The sequence below is a fragment of the Chaetodon trifascialis genome, chromosome 21, assembly GCF_039877785.1.
Source record: "Chaetodon trifascialis isolate fChaTrf1 chromosome 21, fChaTrf1.hap1, whole genome shotgun sequence".
NCBI lineage: Eukaryota > Metazoa > Chordata > Actinopteri > Chaetodontiformes > Chaetodontidae > Chaetodon > Chaetodon trifascialis.
This window is the reverse complement of record NC_092076.1, coordinates 4526619-4544177: the sequence shown is the minus strand read 5'-3', so window position 1 is coordinate 4544177 and position 17559 is coordinate 4526619. Positions and strand designations below refer to the sequence as shown.

Below are 17559 nucleotides of genomic sequence, written 5' to 3'. Positions count from 1 at the left end.
TGAAAATTAGCTCCAATTTGGCTGAGATGTTCTGTATCAGTGTCCCCGCCCACCTGGAATATCATTGGCTGCAGCCTGCTCCCCTCTTCATCTCATTGGCCAGGGAGGTGCCCGTCAAGCAACTTGACGTGCTAGACAAGTTTACAACTCTATACACGTGCGGCTGGTCCATCAGGGCTCGCGGTGGCATCCTCCACGGAGCGAGGACAGAACAGGACTTCATTACCTGAGAGCGGAACTCGGTGCGCGCCGCGACGAGGCACCTGCGGGCTGTTGTTCGGCTATTTTCGGTTAGTTTGGGCTTCCTCACCTGTGTGCAGCAGGTATCATTACCCACTTTTTCTGGAGGAGAGAGGTGTTATCCACAGCTTACTGTGGATGAAGACTCGCTCCTCGGTTTCTTAATGGCAAGAAGACTCGATAATGTGTGCCTAGCATGGCTGCGGCTCCTCTACCGACCACCCAGGGACCGGTATGGTTTTTAGCCGCATCAGTAAACTGGACCCCCCGTCCCGAGGCATCTTCAGGAAAGCGGCGGTCATGCTGTGCTCCCTCCTCACCTTTCTCTTCCTCCTGCACTGCCTCACCGACCGCTGCGGCACCAGCTCGCCCTCGCCTGTCAAAGCGTCCTCCAGCCGGCCTGCGGGGCTTCTGGAGGACTTGAGGTCGCAGAGGACTAAAAGACTGCTGTACGAATGGACCGCCGGGTCGGAGGCGGTGGGCTACGGGGCCGCCAGGCGCTCCTCGCGGGTCCTCGCGGATGAGCGCGCGGGGCAGGTTTTGGAGCTGCGCGAGGAGTCTCTCATCTTGCCTCCTCCGGATTTAGTCGCTTCCCGGAAAGTGTCGCCGAGGTTCGCAGGTAAACTCAGCCCGCTCGGGGAGGGGAGCAAGAAGCTGCCCCAGGCTCTCATCATCGGGGTGAAGAAGGGAGGGACCCGGGCTCTGCTGGAGTTTCTCCGGGTTCATCCGGACATCAGAGCCGTGGGCGCGGAGCCGCACTTCTTCGACCGCAACTATGAGAACGGGCTGGAGTGGTACAGGTGAATATTTTTATAATCACACACGGAGGGAAAACGTACACGACACACATTTTAAACACAATTTTTAGAATACATTTACAGCCCATTCATAATGTCACACTGAGGATATCACAGCACATTAGGTTAATTAATGTCCCTCCTAAAATCTAACTTCTGTATATTGTTATTACTCCTCTAATTGCCACCATGATAGATTGTGTCTGTGCAACTTTTTATTTAGCCTACTACTACATCACTGCTAAAGATTAGTCTGCAGAACCCATAAATCTTTATTTAACATCTCAACTTTTGCAGAAGTGGCCTAATTGCTGCTGGGTGAAGACGCACAGTGGACAGCCTGTTGATTTATTAGGCCACATTAGGCCTGCTTTCATTAGATGCTATCAGGCTGCTCATTTTAGGGCTGACTGCCTGAAAGTTTGGCCGTAGTGGGATCACGGTTTACATCTTGATTAGGCTGGGAAATAAGAGGAGGGTGCATTTAAGTATTGAAATTTAATTAAAGTTGGAATTTACTTTTTCTCTGTTGAAGCATTAATGTCTGACATAACTTCATCTGTTTGTGTCTATAAATTTAACTTTATTTAAAGTTTAGTAGGCTGCTTTGCTAAAGGACAATGAAAGGTATTTGTTTAGTAAACATGTTTTCACTTTTTTCAGATTTATCTGCTTTTAACTCATTTGTTCCATTAAACTAAGAGTTTAATCAAACATACTTTCCTTTACAAGTTAGTAAATTAATTATTAAGAGTTCATGTGCAGGTTACAGAAACTCTTTATGCAGCTTCTAATCTCAATAATAAAAAGTTTTCTTTGCTAAAAAGCCAAACTTAATACTTAGATATGCAGATAAATTACAACACTGTACATTTTTGACAATGATTTATGGTTTCAAGATTGTGCTGGAATCATAATTTAGCCCATCGAACTTTGCATGCTTTTGGTTTTTTTTATTCTTTTTTGCAAACTTTAAGGTGAAAAACAAGTTTTCACCCTTTATTCCAGTTCAGCTTCAGTCTGAATCGGCTTTCTTGGAGTCAGTTTCAGCCTCGCCCGACAGAAGTGAAACTTTAGGGAAACCCTGATCCCACATAAACACACATTTACGCTCCTTCGACGTCTCCGTCTCCTGCGCTGTCGAGAATTTGTGATTGATCTCATCTGTCACTGCGAGTGTGTGTGAGTGAGTGTTGTGTGTTCACATTTCCACAGGCCTGTGGGGAATAATGGCTCTCCCTCTCAGTGGTTCTCTGTGTAATGGGGCATTGCCGACATTGCAGCTCTGTTATTAAGAAGGATTAGGGCCATAATGAAAGGTTACCTGAGTGTCTCAGGAGGTATAATTCACCTTTTGATTGAGTTAACACTGCACACAGCACCCTCTAAAAGCCTGGAGACAAAACTTTTACTCTCCCTCACCGACAGCTCCCTCCAGATCCCTCTCGCTCACCCCCTCTCCTCCCCCAAACACTCTGGCTCTCTCCCATCTCCTCACTCACACACCTCCCTCTTTGTGCCTCTCTGAGAGTGAACATTCTCTTTTCGCCATCACTCTTTCACACCCTTCTGTTTACCTATTCATCCATTGTGGGGTTTTATATCCATGAGGGTCCCATCTATCCCGAGGAGTTGCCAAGATTCTCTGGAATTTGGACGGTGCCTCCGAGGACAGACCTTAGTGCCGGTTCCCCTTAATGCTGTCCGTTTAAAACAGAAGGACCCTTGATTTGCAAAGAGGAATAAATAACTGTTACAACAGCGTGGCCCGCTCTGCAGGAGTTCGTCTTGTCGGCTCTCCTCGACAGCGTCTGAGAGTCTTTCCGTTGATAGCTTTTGTGCGTTTGTGGAAGCTTTTGATTGATTTGAAGTCGTTCGCCTGATTTCACATAGAGCTGTTTTTATGCACTTCAAACGCGCCCGTCGAAAGCAGGAAATCAGTCTGATTGCGTTGCTAAACTTAGCCGGCCGAAATCGCCACAGTCTCGCTGCCTGGGAGTTGGTGGTTTTAAGGTTTCAAGGATGTTTAAGACTCATCTGACGTCTGACGGCTTGAAAGCTCGTGGCACAAACTCCCAAAAACCCAGAGGCAGCTCCACACACGTCCAGTACGTGTTGAATATTCAGTAATACTGTCCCTGATAATAAAAAAATAAAACAAGCTGTGTTTGTGCAAAACAAGGCAGCTTTTCTGTGACTAATCACCGTGCCCAATTTGCTTGAATTATGCGATTCCTTTCATTAGAAACAGTGAATACTTGAAACAGAAAGGCTTCCGTCTCAGGAGACTCTTTGTTTATTGTCGAGGCCGATGCGTGTCCTCAGCGTGAATCACTCGTCTCTGTCCCTGTGGGAATGTGTGGAACATACTTTTAACACCTCTAAGCTCTTAATGTGACGTGGCAACATCTCCAGCCTCCTTCTCCAGCTTTCTCAGAATTATGCTCGTCTGGCTCATTGGGGGAATTTCCATCAACTGCCTAAAAAGTCAGCTGCACACCCAAAGCTGTGATGCAAAAATCTGTAATTTATTGAGGAGGATAAAAGTTGTCGTTCTGACAGCACGGCTGTCATAGCATGAAACATTGGTAGCTTTAAACTTTTAACTTTTATGTGTCCAGAGTCTCCAAATAGTTGTGTCTCACATCTGCATTTATTCAAATCTTGGTACCGACTTTATATATTTATTTTTTTACATTTAAGCAAGGTTTTGTTCCGCCGGTGTTGTGCTTTCAACTCAAAACGCGAGTTTAGCTTTCTGAACAAAACGTCACTCTCGATTTTCTTGCAATAAATTCAGGCCCTTTGTTAAACAGGAAACCAACACCCGGCCCAATCGCCCGGTCGGTCGGTGTTGTGTTTCACTACACATTTCTCACCGGTGTATCCGTATAATCACATACAACCTCTTAGGCTTTTGTTGTGGAAATGGACACTCGGAGTGAACAAGGAGGTCAAGCACAAACATTGTGAACTAAAGCAGAGGTCCATGCTACAGAGAAGTCAGTATTATGTTTTTGGCCTACTTAGGTTACCGAACGCCCAGCTTTCACCTGTCTAGACCCAGCCGCAGTGCCTGTTTGATGTCTGCAGACCGGTTGGATTAGCCTTCCCCAGATCCCTTAATGGGTTAATTACTCTGCATAAAAACACGTGTGACCTGTTAAACACCAGGGCAGCGTGCCACCAACTCCGCCACACACATATTTATCGAAATGCAAAGAAATGCAACCAAGCGCAGCGCAGGAATCCTTCTTTTATACGAGCAGACAAACACACACGCCCAGGCTCTCTGTGTGTCCTGCAGTCATTTCATTTGCGTCCACTCCAGCTTCTCCTCCAGTGTTTCCCTTCATGTATGCAGTCCTCAAAACCACGAGAAAGCGAATGAAAAGAGCACGCTCAGCTGGCTGAAAAATCGCATTAAATTAGGGGTTTCCCTCTTCATGAAACTGGCTTTATTTGAAAGCACATTCTGTAATGGTAATAAAAAGAAGGGTCTTAATCATAAAAGCAGTGACCCAATGGGGATTTGTGTCAGAAAGCGGCGGTGCTGATCTGATCTGTATTTCCGTGCCGTACGGCGGTCTGTGCGGCGAGACGGCTTCAGATGTGAATGTACACAGAACAAGACTTTTTTTTTTTCTGTGATTGAAAATTCAGATCTCAATCCAGATGTAAACATGCAGAATAACGTCTGTGTTTAAATTCCACGAATGCCTGTTTTTTTCCTCATTAGTGATTACGAGTTTTTCCTCCGTTAGCTGGGTTTGTTGACACAACTCCATTAAAAAAAAACCCTGAAGAAAATAGTCACATTTGTCCGGAGCTGACGGTGAAAAGCTGTTGAATTCCCAGCGTTCGGAGTGAGGCAAGCTTCCAAGTTTCTCATATGTTGGCTGTGTTTAGAGTTGGTGTCACTTAATTGGGAGTTTAAACTCTGGCCTTGTTTGCTGCTGCCTGACATTTCACTTATCATTGTGAGTGTGGAGAGGTTTGGAGGACCAGTGGAAAGCATGACACAGCTCCAAAAGGGAGAGGCTGGATGTTAGAAGAAGAAGTGACTGAAGAGCTCTTCAGTTGTGTGTCTTACAGTAAAGCTGTTGCACTAAAGCAGCCGGTCCTAAACGCCAGTAAACCTGAAATTCCCATAATTCAACCAGTTTGACAGACACATTGGAAGCTGTCCGAAACCATGCGACACGCAAAACAAATTGTAACATGCATGCGTGTGTTGTTTATTGTGCACCAGGTTGTCATGACAAAACCGCACAGCAGCTGGAACAAGAGGCCAGATTTAACAGAGACCCCTGTGTGTACGTGTGTGTGCGCGCTCTGCGTCCATATTTATGCGAGCATGCAAACTGTAAGCACCTCCAGCGAGCTTTTGGCGCTCGCTGCTGCCCTTGGACGTAACCCGGGCCAGGAATAAAGGAATGACATGTTCCTCAGAGTTTTAAATACGGCGATTGAGTTGAAAATAGTTCGGTCTTCAGCGACCGCTCCCTTTGCACCACACTGCAGACCAGCGCTGAAATACCTCGCTTGCCTATCTGGATTTATAAAAGCACATCAGCCAAAAAAATATGAAGAACATCGTTTTTATTTCTGGTCTTATGTGTGCAAACCCCGTAAAAAAATGCATCTCTGCGGTCTCACTTTGAGAGGAGCCATTCGTTTCAGCTTCTCTCCGAGGCGCAGTCGAGATTTCTAAAACAGATTTAACCCGTTTCCTCTAATTGATCCCCTGATTGATTTTTGCCCGTTTTGACGCTGCATTGGAAAAACAGAAACGCAATATGAAGCGGAAATGAAATATTCTTAAAGGCCCCTGGAAAACGTGGTTAGACATGCTTCGTCATGAAACAGGATGTTGGAATGTGACTTGTTTCGGAAGGGAGAGGTTTTATATACTGGGAGGAGGTTCCCAGTATATAAAACCTGCAGGACTACCTTTGAGTTTTAAATGAAGTCCTTTCCAAAGTAAACCTTTGGCTGGGCAGCCTCAAAATCGTTAAGCACTTGGCTGAAAATGGTCAGTGCTTCAAGTGAATGGTGCAATTCAACTATAAAAGTTAACGTATATTATGATAATACAATAGCGGCATTAAAAGAAAGCACTCTTTTAGTGTTCGTTTTTCAGGAGCACAGCTACATCTGCTTACAGGGGCAGGTTTGTGGATGGCAGGTGGAGTAGAGAGGCCTGGCGGAGGCGGGTGGAGGGGTCACTGCTGGGGTTGTGGAGGGCACACACACAGCGGACGTAACGTGATCGCCGGAGACCTCCTGAGCATGAGCTCTGAGCCGCCTTTGGATCGTGAAAGTGATTATCGGGGAGTATAATTGTAAAACCGGGACACTCACCTCCTGCTGAAGGCATGCAACCCTCTCATGACTGTAGTCCCCCCTGCTTGCCAACTCCTTGACCTCCGCCACCCCCACTGACATCTTTGCATGCCCTTAGCAGCTGACCCTTGGAGGCCCCATGTAGGGGAGGTAGATGGAAGCAAGAGGACTATCCAAAGCGGTGGCTGTCAGCAGCTGCCCTCTGGCATCCTGAGAATCTGCCCCCCGATGGGTGAGTGAGGACAGGCGGCAGGTGCAGGGTGCTCTGCAGACACCACCTGGATCTCCACCAGACGCTCACACCTGATGCATTCACCTGACGCACCAAAACTAAGAGCTGTTTGTTGTCTTCTTGAAACCCAGCACAGATGAAGGAAGCTAACCGGTCGCTTTCGAACGAATATCCCCGTCCTGTGGGATCCGGAGCTCCAGGAGCTTTGATGAACATGTGCAGAAAGGGTTGATTGATCTGGGTCAGGAGGGCTGCAGAATGTGCCACCCTCAGAGTTCACAATGCCAGCAGATGGTACTGTAACATTAAGATCAGGTTACGTTGTTTCTAGGATTCTGTTGTTTGTTCACTTTCGGGTTTCTGTGTACACTAGTCAGCAACCTGTTTGACCCCGTTGTATCTCGAGCCCGTTCAGCTTAGCAGCTGTCGGTGTTTTTATGAGGCATTAGCCCATACATTATGAAGCATTTATTCTGGGATTCACATTTCAAAAGGAGTACTTGAGGTCACTCTTTTATTGTCCTTGACTGTACAAAGACACATTGCTCTGTAAAGCTACGATGCGCCATGATCCTTTCTGTCGCCTTATTGAGCTGTTTGACCTTTTCCAGACATTATAGTTTTAGGTCCGCTCCTCCCTGTTCTGTTTTCAAGACGTACACCTGAAGCCCTTTGGTAGCTTTGTGGTTTTCAAGAAATGCCCGTGAATGTCACCGGTGTTTATTTTCCTTGAACGCGGTGGAAACCTTCCAGGTAATGTTTTCTAACATCACAGCGGTTCTGCCTTCAGGCGCTTTACAAGCAGTACGAGCGAAATGAAAAAAGAAAGAATCGTGTTGGTAATTTTCTTCCTGTGCTGTATTTCTCTTCCTCTGTGCTTTAGTTTTTTTCTTCTTGGCAGTCCAAGGTTGATGGAAGTTAAGTGTTATCCTTCCACAAACAAAGAGAGACTGTAACCCTATCATTTGGCACTCGAGAGTCAAGGGGCTTTCGACTGCGCTGCTTCTGCTCTCTTCACAGAAGCGAACTAAACAAACCGCAAAACAACCTCCAGAATTCATGCATATCAAGACTTTCAGAGGATTTGCCAGAGTGCTTTAGGATTTTAGGAACGTGCAGCCAAACCCATGTTATTTGGGCACAGAAGGGTCTGGTAAATGATGTATGGATGGAGCATGTATGCGTTACAGCCCTCAGTGGTGCGGATTGGCAGGGTAAACCAACGCCTCAGCGTGATGGATCTCTCTTTCCCATCTCACAGGCAACAGCTTTATCACAGGACAGGGAGTCCTCCATATTTTCCACCAGAGAGAAAAAGACACAGACAGAGAAAGAGGGAGAACCAGAGCTATGGAAAGCCTGGGAACCAATAAAAAGAAGGAAGCCCTCTCCTCTTGGGTCCTCCATTTTCCGTTCCAGCCGTAGTGTTTTCTTTAAAATTCTTTTGCCACATATCTTTTTTTTTGTCTGGCACACATCCCCATCCTGAACTTCAATCCCCTGTAATTTTTAAAAAACATTTAAGTGTTTACTACTCAAGGAAGTTGGAGGCTCATCTTTCAAGCCCTTTACTTCCGTTCGCTCACCAGTTCGCTCTTTTCAAGGGTCTTTTTTTAGGCTTACTGGTTTGTTCCCCTCTCTGCCGCTGTGCTTGAAGGCATGGACTCTGACACCCTCGCCATGTGTGCTATCTCCAGCTGCCTGTGTGGTGATAGGATGGCACCAAACATCCTTTTTTTCTTGCTCCATCGGGGCATGGCCAGTGCCAGCCGCCTTGGCAGAGTCCAAACTACAGACATGGACAGAGGCTACGCCAGACGGCACCTCAGGCACAACCTCTATTCGACTGTCCAACCTCTGTCTCCATGCGAAACACAGAATTATACTGTCGCTAAGCTGCAGGCACAAGTGTGTGTGTGTGTGGCTCTTGGAGTCCATCTGAAATGAGGGATTGGCATTTTTTTGGCACGGCCGACAAAGAGGCCAACACATCGTTTCCTTCAGATGTTATTTCCGAGCTTTCAGCGCTTCTGCATCCAGCGTATTCTGTGTATTCCCGCTCGATGCCGAACAAAGAGTCGCATGGTGGTGATGAGGGAAATAAAACATGCTGAAGATTAGGGTTTGGCAGCAGTATAGACCATGACCAGAAATCCTGCACAATTTTTAAAATAGCTAATAATGGAGGTGGTGAATGGAGGGAGAATGACAGAGTGGCATTTAATCTGCCTTGAGAGCTACTTTATTCAAACAGAAGCACTGCAGATCCGTTGCATGTGCGGTTTTGTAAAGCTACCTGGTTTCTCAAGTAGGAATCCAGCTGTTCAAACAAATGCATTACATACACTCTATTGTATTTTAAATCTGAAAGGTTGCTTTGCACAAAAGAGCCATTCACAGCGCTCTATAGCAGGATTTCTCTTTTCAAATTATCAATTAAAATGTATCACTAATATTTTATGAACTCATGCGGAGAGAAGGTTTACCCTCTGTTTCTATTTCTCATTCATCAGTCAAGTCCAACAAGAGTCGTTACAATCCCAGCTGCTCTATTTTTAATTTTCTCCAACGCTTTATACATTGGGAGAAAAAGATGGTGAACGGCTTTTGCTAACTACCCCCAAATGTCAGGCTGCTTGATTAAAGAGAGGAATGTGTTAGAAAATGAGTTTGCCACCCCAGACCCGTTTATTGATAGATGGAGTGCAACAGCACGGCCTGCGTCTTTTTACATAAAGATGGAAGAGGGTGATAAAGGGTGTGTGTAGCTCACAGGCCGTGATTGATATGCCCACAGAGGAGTGCAAGGAAGCCACCCAGTAATTCAATTAATCTTAACCTGAACACTAGTAATTGCTACTGTAACTAGGTCCGACTGTACATTAGACAGGAGGGAGATTGCTGTCAAAGGAACATGTCCAGCTAATGGAACCAGGAAGGAACATCCTGAGTGCTCTGGAGTTGCACAAAAGGGCTTCCTTTTTTTTCCACCGCTATCCTTCCTCCTAAAGATGAGGATTTGCATGTTAATGAGAAGAGCGGAGAGCAGATTTCCTTCAGTGATGGACCAGTATGGGAGACGTGAGAGATGAATAATGGGAGAGAAATTATGGATGCAAAGTCGCAGAGAAGCTGCTGAAAAAGACACATTCTCGCAATAAAGTTGTGTAATCGTCTGTGAACAAAATGTCAATTCATAGGGATAGTCTTACATTTGTGAAATAGGCTTTTTCCCTCTCTAGCCAAGAATAAGATGAGAGGATCTGTACCACTCTCACATCTGTCCGTTTAATATGAAGCTACAGCCAGGCGCTCGTTAGCTTAGCATAAAGACTGGAGACAGGTAGAAACAGCTAGCCTGGCTCTGCCCAAAGGTAAGAAAATGAGCCATCCTTCTCAAGCCAATATTATTTTTACACTCTATTCTATATAATGTACATATATGCCACCCTAATTTCCCCCATGTTGGATCAATAAAGTTTTATCTTATCTTCTAAAGCTTATAAATAAACACGTTTTAACTAATACAAAAGCCTCTTACTCCATTTGTTTTTGTGCAGATTACGCAAACACAAGATAATGTACAAATTATAGCTTTAGAGGTGCTGGTAGACAGTTTTGGACAGAGCCATCTCCAGTCTTAATGCTAAACTAGGCTAAATGGTTGTAGCTTCACATTGAACACACAGACATGAGAGTGGTGTCAATCTTCTCATTTTATTCTCAGCAAGAAAGCAAATAAGCACATATCCCAAAAGCCGTCGTTAGTGCTCAAACCGGAGCAGAAATCCAGTTCCTCAGCTTCAGGTTGTGCCCCTCTGCACTGCTTTTCATCAAACACACACAGGTGTAGTCTTCATTGACTTCAGCAATCCCACCAGGTCATTGTTTCCAGTTCCTTTGTGTGTAGCGCCTATTGAACTGTACAACAAATGATTTTGGATCGTCAGAAATCCTTTGAACGCACCCTGAGATATTGATCCTATTGTCTCCTTTAAGAGCAGAAGAGTGGTTTGAAGGTGTGGACCTGAAAAGGCAGGAAGACGGGACTTGTTTATGGGCTGGTTTTATGCGTCCTCTGGAAACCGAACACCTCGGGAACGGCGGATAAATCAAGTTTACAGTAAAATCTATTTTTCCTACCCTCCTATGTCCCATTCTTCTGCCACACCTTTTTCTTCCCATCAGCTCGCGTCCTGCCCTGTCTGGACATTACTTCCTGTCACCGAGTAGCTTGAGCTTTGTAAAAACTGACAGTTAGATCAATACCTTATGTTTCATTTCTGCATTATTGCAGTGGTTTGTATTTGTGCAGCTGGCCGGTTCTGGGTCAGCTCCGGCCAGTTTGGACGAAGGGTGTAACAACATCGCGGCGCCCGTGGGACTTGACACGGGCCCGAGTCATTTTGACCGTCAAACATGTGGTGGGGCCGGGGCTCATTATGTCATTATGTTGTCAGGGCGATTGTTTATTCTGACATCTTCATCTCACGCCGTCAACCTCCCCTGCATCATCAATAGAAGGTTATTTAGAGCCAACCGCCAGCGCAGACAGATGTATAACATACAGCATTTAAAGTCCTCTCTGACAAGACGCTTGTATGTTCTTTACCCGCTGCAGCTCCCGCCACCGCCTCCTCGAACACGCCCCCATCAATTATTAATCCAGCCAATTAGCAGGGCTGCATTATTCACCAGGAAGCTGTGATCACATCCATTAACGGCGCTGCCTTGACTCATTGTTACTCTCCCATGTGGCACTTTGGCAGCCCACAGTCCCCCTACCCCCTGTACATACTGGACCACCGAATTCCAGCACGTTCATGTCAGGCTTCGTGCTTTCAGACGTAATAATCAGAGCATACTTTCATTCAATCAAGAAATTGTTCAGAATTCCCTTCAATGTTCATTACGCCTCTGTTTTGTCAGTGAAAGCGATGGCAGAAATTCTTAGTTGACTAAAGCTGAAAAAGAGACAGAAAGTGATGAAATGTATTAGAATTTACATCAGTGAATAAAATCAAAACAATTATGTGAAAGACGCATGAATGGACATGAATTACCATATTAATGCGCTTTTATTGAAAAGACCTGCAGGCATCTTGCACGTCCTGCTGATTAGTAACACAGCATCACCCTCCACCCAGAAATATCTTCTAAATCTTCCTCCAAAACAGTTTTACTGCATCACCATTGTCTTAGCTGCTCATTTAAAGCTAAACCCACACAATGAATTGTGTTTTAGTCAGTAATGATAATAAGCTTTGTTTGTGCAGCACCTTTCATACAACTGCTGCTCTAAGTGCTTTACAACAAAGTGTGTGAACCGACCTCTGAATGATAAGCTGCTCTGCGATGGAGCGAGCGAGCTGCTGTGTGTGAATGACAGCTGTGTTAACAGGAGAGAGCGAGTCTATTAAGGCATGGACTCACATGGACACGTTTATGCAAAGTATCACAGCCTGGTATAAACAGGTAAACCGTGCCCTTCTTGGCTAACACTGCAATAATCAAGAATAGCTTTGTAATTGTGGTGAATTTAAACATTAAAGATGGAGACGGCTGTAGCCTCAGGATACATAGAAGGCACAGAAAATCAGAATTAACTCACTAAAACTGACCAAAACTTATAGTGAAATGACTCAAATTTGACTAAAACTAAAGAGTGTGAACAAATAAAGTCAAAATCAAGCAGCAAAATGAAGCCCGTATCATCACTTACAAGTGAAATAAAGAAAAATTATGCCCCCCCGTCTTAATCTCTGAGGAGGACGTAATGTGTTTGCTGTCTTCCACTGTTTCCCAGGGCTCTCCGAACACAGCGGTGATCCTGATTGCTTGTCTCTGCAATTTATGGACCCTCAAATCTCTGAACAAAATCTCTTCCTGTTTTTCCTGTGTTTACCGGACACACAGGCGGGCAGCCGCACATTTGATAAAAAGCGATTTATTTTCATTTGCTTATCTGCTTAATTGATGTCCCCTGGGCCTCCCTGACAGCCATAATTTCATTACACAAACAATTTAGAGAAGTTTGATTAACACAAATGAGAGTTCAGGGCCTCCACCGGTTTACATGTTGTTCCTACACATGTGGAGTCACGCTTTTCTTCACATTGACTCTTTGTCTGGCTCAGCCCTTCTACCACAGCCATTAATAACCGCTCACAACAGACAGTAGCAAGAAAAAGATTTTAATTATTACTCTATTAATCACAATGAAATGTTGTGCAAAACTGCCTCTGGTTGGAATTCTGCATCCACACAGTCAGGGTGCATGTTTTGTTTGAATCGTCTTTTTGTGATTTAACATGCGTTTCCCACTTTACTGAGTTCAGAATGAGCCAATAAGTCGCTAATTTAAAATCCTTGCCTTCAACCAGATTCTCATTACGGCCATTGAGACGCAACTGTATTGATTTCCTTGTTTAGGATTCACCACAAGCATTGATTTATGGCCCTTCTGAGACAACACTGTGTAATTAGCCTCATATAGTCAATGGTTCACCCCACCACCGCCTCAGCTGCGCTGGTCCTCATTGGTGATTCTGTGCTTTGTTTGCTCTACCAACTGTTATATGAGCGCTAATGGCGAGCCTTAACACACACACGTGCGTGCACTCACACACGCATGTACAGACTGAGTGGCTATCGCGGGCAGCTCTGTTTCTGACATACCATTTATTACATCATATTATTTTCCGCTCAGCCCAGCAGCAGCAGCAGCAGTGAATATTCCCTTTCACCTCCCTGTTTTCGCTCTTATGTTTCTTCTCTCTTTCTTGTATCCAACTGGCTTTTAAGCAGGGTCGGTTCTGGCAAGGCGTAAATCCAGCAGGAGGGATTTCCCCCTCGCCCACAAAGCTTTTACTTCTGGCAATCGAGTGCCAGTGCGCGTTTCTAGCTCTCCCCGATGAACTCTTGGATGCACATTATGGCAAAAAAAATGGCCCTTTAGTGCGGCTCTCTGGGTCTCGAGGTGAACACACGCATGCAGACAGACTCGCTCCAGAAGACACACCATTACAAGCATGTTTGCACTCAGCATATGACACACTTTCTCAGACGCACATGCACATAGTACAGGTACTCACTGCAGCCAGGACTCCCATAACGGGCTCTAGTTGTCTTTAGCTTCAAGACTATTTACTCTGTATGTTTGGTATTGCATTACAGGCCCGTAATGTAAATGCAAATGTGATTGAAAGAGCTTCATAACGGCCTCTGTTCAACTGTCGTGAATATGAATGGCACTAATATGCATTTCGTTTTGGTTTGCTTCTTTTCTCCGCGAATGTGCTCCCCTGAATGATCGCGCACACCCAGCCCCTCCTCATCATTGTCTTTGCACTCTATTTATTTATTTTCTAATTGTGATTTGGACGGAGCGCATTTGTTCCCGCCGCAGCCTCTCTCTGTATGTAAGGCACATCCGTCATTCAAGCCTGGCGGAGTTTGACTCAATAACAGCGCAAATATCCAGCCATTATCTCTCTGCGGAGCACTCCCTCAATGTTAATGTGTTTTTAGGACGATTACATCAATGTGAAATATTGAAAAAAATCCCTCTGATTGATAACATGAATCATCAAGCCTGCGCCCCCCCTCCCCCTTCAACACCCCATTTACCATCTCCGCTGCGATGTGCCGGGGAACTGCCGACATGCAATCACCTGCTCACATGAGAGCGGGGTATGGTGCAGGCTTACTAGCATTAGAACACTGGTTATTGGACTGATGCGGGCAAACGGCGACGTGGGGCACGTCGCTGTGATGCCGTGCATAAATACTCCAGACCTGCTCGTAAAAGAGCGAAGTGCAACATCCCTCATGGAGACAACTGCCAATCTATAGCTGTGCAAGCCTTTGAGTCGGGGCTCTAGCTCATCTCCAAGGCTTAACCATTTGAAAACTGGAGGTAAAGTAGTAAACTTCAAATAGCCAGTTCATCTGGATATCACGTGAGCGGGGAAAACATCTGGCTCAAAAACATCTCTGTGCCTCACGGTTTCTCGCTCCTCGTCGGTGATATGGTTGAAATCCTCGTCACAGTGTTAATAAGGATATTTTCTGATATCTGTGTATCAAGATAAGCCTAATGTATGGAAAATCACGTATGGAAGAATCACACTGAGGTTCAGAGAGCTGAGTTCTACGCATGAGACCGAAAGCTTAAAAAACGAGGGGTTAAGACCGTCTAACCACAACGTTCCTCTGGCCGGGAGCCTTCATCACAGTAATTTCACTGTTTTATAATAATCAGTCGCAGCCCTAGAAAGTTATTGAAGTGCAGTTTAACACACCATAATATCAAAATAAAGAAGACTGGGGCGGGAGTTCACAGGAGGGAAGAGAGCGAGGAATCACGACCAGCACCAGCAGTTCTTTGAAGTAAGCGAAAACGTGCCAACTCCAAATTGGCCACACCAAGAAATCCCCCCAAAAATACAAAAGAGAATACTTAAACATGGCGAATGACCAAATTATTCTAAAAACACATCATTGGCGTCGCTGGCTTGTGTCAGTTTTGTGCCTGTGCTCAAACTCCCTTTCCAGCTTCAGCCTTTTCTAGCAGGAGGAATAAAGAAAGCCCCAGTGCACCATGAGCATTGTCCTGACCCCGACAATGAGGTTCTGCCCTGTAATTACGTTCTATTCCTAAAACCATCCGTCTTTGCTCACAGAGAGCTGACAGGCTAAGACATTAGCACGTTGTCAGCGGCTCCTCAGACGCTGCAGTTCTCCGTTACACTTCATATTATCTTGCGCTCTCAAACCGGCTTCCCAGATGGGGTTACCTCTCTGCAGTCTGGGGAGGAAGAGGAGGTGTTTTCCTGTTGCTCGCCCGCGATGGGGCCTCCTGGTTTCTCACTGGGGGTCTGTTGAATTCTGGGTCACAGCCCGGCCCCAGGCAACCGCTGGCTCCGCTTTAGCCATTCTGTGTCGTTTCAGCCCCTGTGGCATTCCACAGTGGGTAATTTTTCACCTTTTCTTTCAGCGACAACCTGTTCTCCATCCCGCCCCACCTCACAGGCGCTGCTTACAATCAGCGTGAGCTCGTGCAGATGGTGCCGATGGCACCACGATAGCCTCAGCATCACCTGCTCGTCGTGCACGGCACCGCTGCCTCGACAGAAACGAGCTGCGAGAAGTTCCATTTTCCCCAGCCTATTTATTTAATGGATAATGCAAGGGACGCAGAATGGAAATCACACATTCGACCATGTCTTTAACCCCGGCGCCTCCTCGCCTGCCTTCCTGAACTGCACTCATTCTCATCCCCGGTGAGCATAAATCATTTTGGTAACTTGTTATTACCAAGCTCATTATTTATTCTGCAGGGTGTTTAAAGAGAAGCTGCTAAATGTGAGTGAAAGAACATAATCTTCACCTTCCTCTGTCTCTCTGACACGACAATCTGGAAAAAAACCCTGTTTGTAATGAGTTTATAAGAGGGAGCGTCCATACGTGCTAATCTCTGCCCCTCTCTGCTTCTTCTGTGGTGGCGGGGCGGCGTGGAGGGCGCGAGCTCGCCGCTGTGCTCGGCCGTGGCTTGGCACAAAGACGAGGAAAGCGATGCGACGGTGCCAGGCGCTTTGTATGCCGAGCCTGGGAGTGGAAGGACGGAGGGAGGAGGGAGAGGATGAAATAGGAAAAGGCAGGAGACGGAGAGGAAGAGCGGACGGAGACAGTGTAATCACTGCTGCACTCCTGCCTGACTCTTATCCCCTCTCCCAGTACCTCACGCTTCCTATCTGCCTCTCCGGAAGCAGAAACTTGAGCTCTCAGCTGTTGTATCTATCGAATATGTGCAGCTCTCTTTCGCTGTCTTGTTAACTTTTTGTTCAGCTCAGACTGCTGGCATCTTACGTTCCTAAAACTGGTTAAAGTTAACTGTCAAATACGTGGTTTTCATCACGTTACAGCTATAGAATTTCATAAGGAAGCGGTGTTTTACTGCCTTTCGCCCTCCGCTGCCTGCAGACAAAGTGCTGTAAGAGTAAAAACTGCGTTGCAGTTCGGCGTGATGGCGTGAAACCGACACCGCTCGGCCACAGCGTGCGAGAGTAAAACACAATGATGTTCTGAGTTCACAGCGAGAAGATCTGCCAGCCCGTCGACTCCAGCTCTGTTGGCTCAGATGCTACCTGACTAATTTTGGCTCTTCTATATGCTCACATTAGAACAGGACAATGACTCCTTTTCAGAAGTTGTTCTATTTTAAAAAATCCCAGGCGGTTTACAGTCAGAGCTCTCAGAAGTGTGCCAGAAGACTCAGACTCGGGCTTTCAACCTGTCAAGTTCTTACTTTAATTGCGTGTGTGTGTGTGTGTGCAGTTTTGCCACTGCAGTGCTATCGGGATATGTGTGCGCTTATATGTTGGAAATAATGTTGAGATTAAAGCAGATATTCGGAAGATTTGGGTTTCGAGGATGCACATCATCTCCTCAAGCGTTTCATCTGGATGTGATAGTGTCCACACACGCACACACACACACACACATACACATCACAGTCACACTCAGTGTGTCCTCATTCGTTCTTGCCTCAAGTCTTTCATTTTCTCACTCGCGCTGAGTCCCGAAATGTTTCCTATTGTCAACAGTTTCCATGAAAAGACCAAAAGCAGCGCTTGATCCTGCTAACAAGGACAGTCTGTGCAGCCAAAGCCTGATAACATGTTACTCCTCTGACCTCCATCATTGTTCAAAAACAGCTAAAAACACATCTATGAGCTGCACTGTTACGCTGGGCGACATCTTGCTTCATGGCAATGAACATGAAGATCACTGTCACTGTTGCACCAAATGGACCCACAGCTGAGCCTTTTTAACTAACTGGTATTTGTGACTAAGTGTAATTTGACTTTCAGGACTTCACAGATTGAGTCAGGAAGCACTGAGAAACAGACAAACATGCAGGTTAGTAGAGTATTTGCAGCC

General features: G+C 45.8%; 1 protein-coding gene across 1 annotated transcript in view; it reads left to right on the top strand.

The window, feature by feature from the left end:
* The first annotated feature begins 422 nt into the window (after positions 1-422).
* The window catches only part of LOC139349735 (heparan sulfate glucosamine 3-O-sulfotransferase 3A1-like), a 28755-nt gene continuing 11618 nt past the window's right edge, over positions 423-17559 (top strand). Inside the window, exon 1 of the mRNA XM_070990708.1 lies at positions 423-1040. Within this exon, the coding sequence (XP_070846809.1) occupies positions 475-1040 (566 nt within the window). The 5' untranslated portion in view covers positions 423-474. The remainder of the gene's footprint in view (positions 1041-17559) is intronic.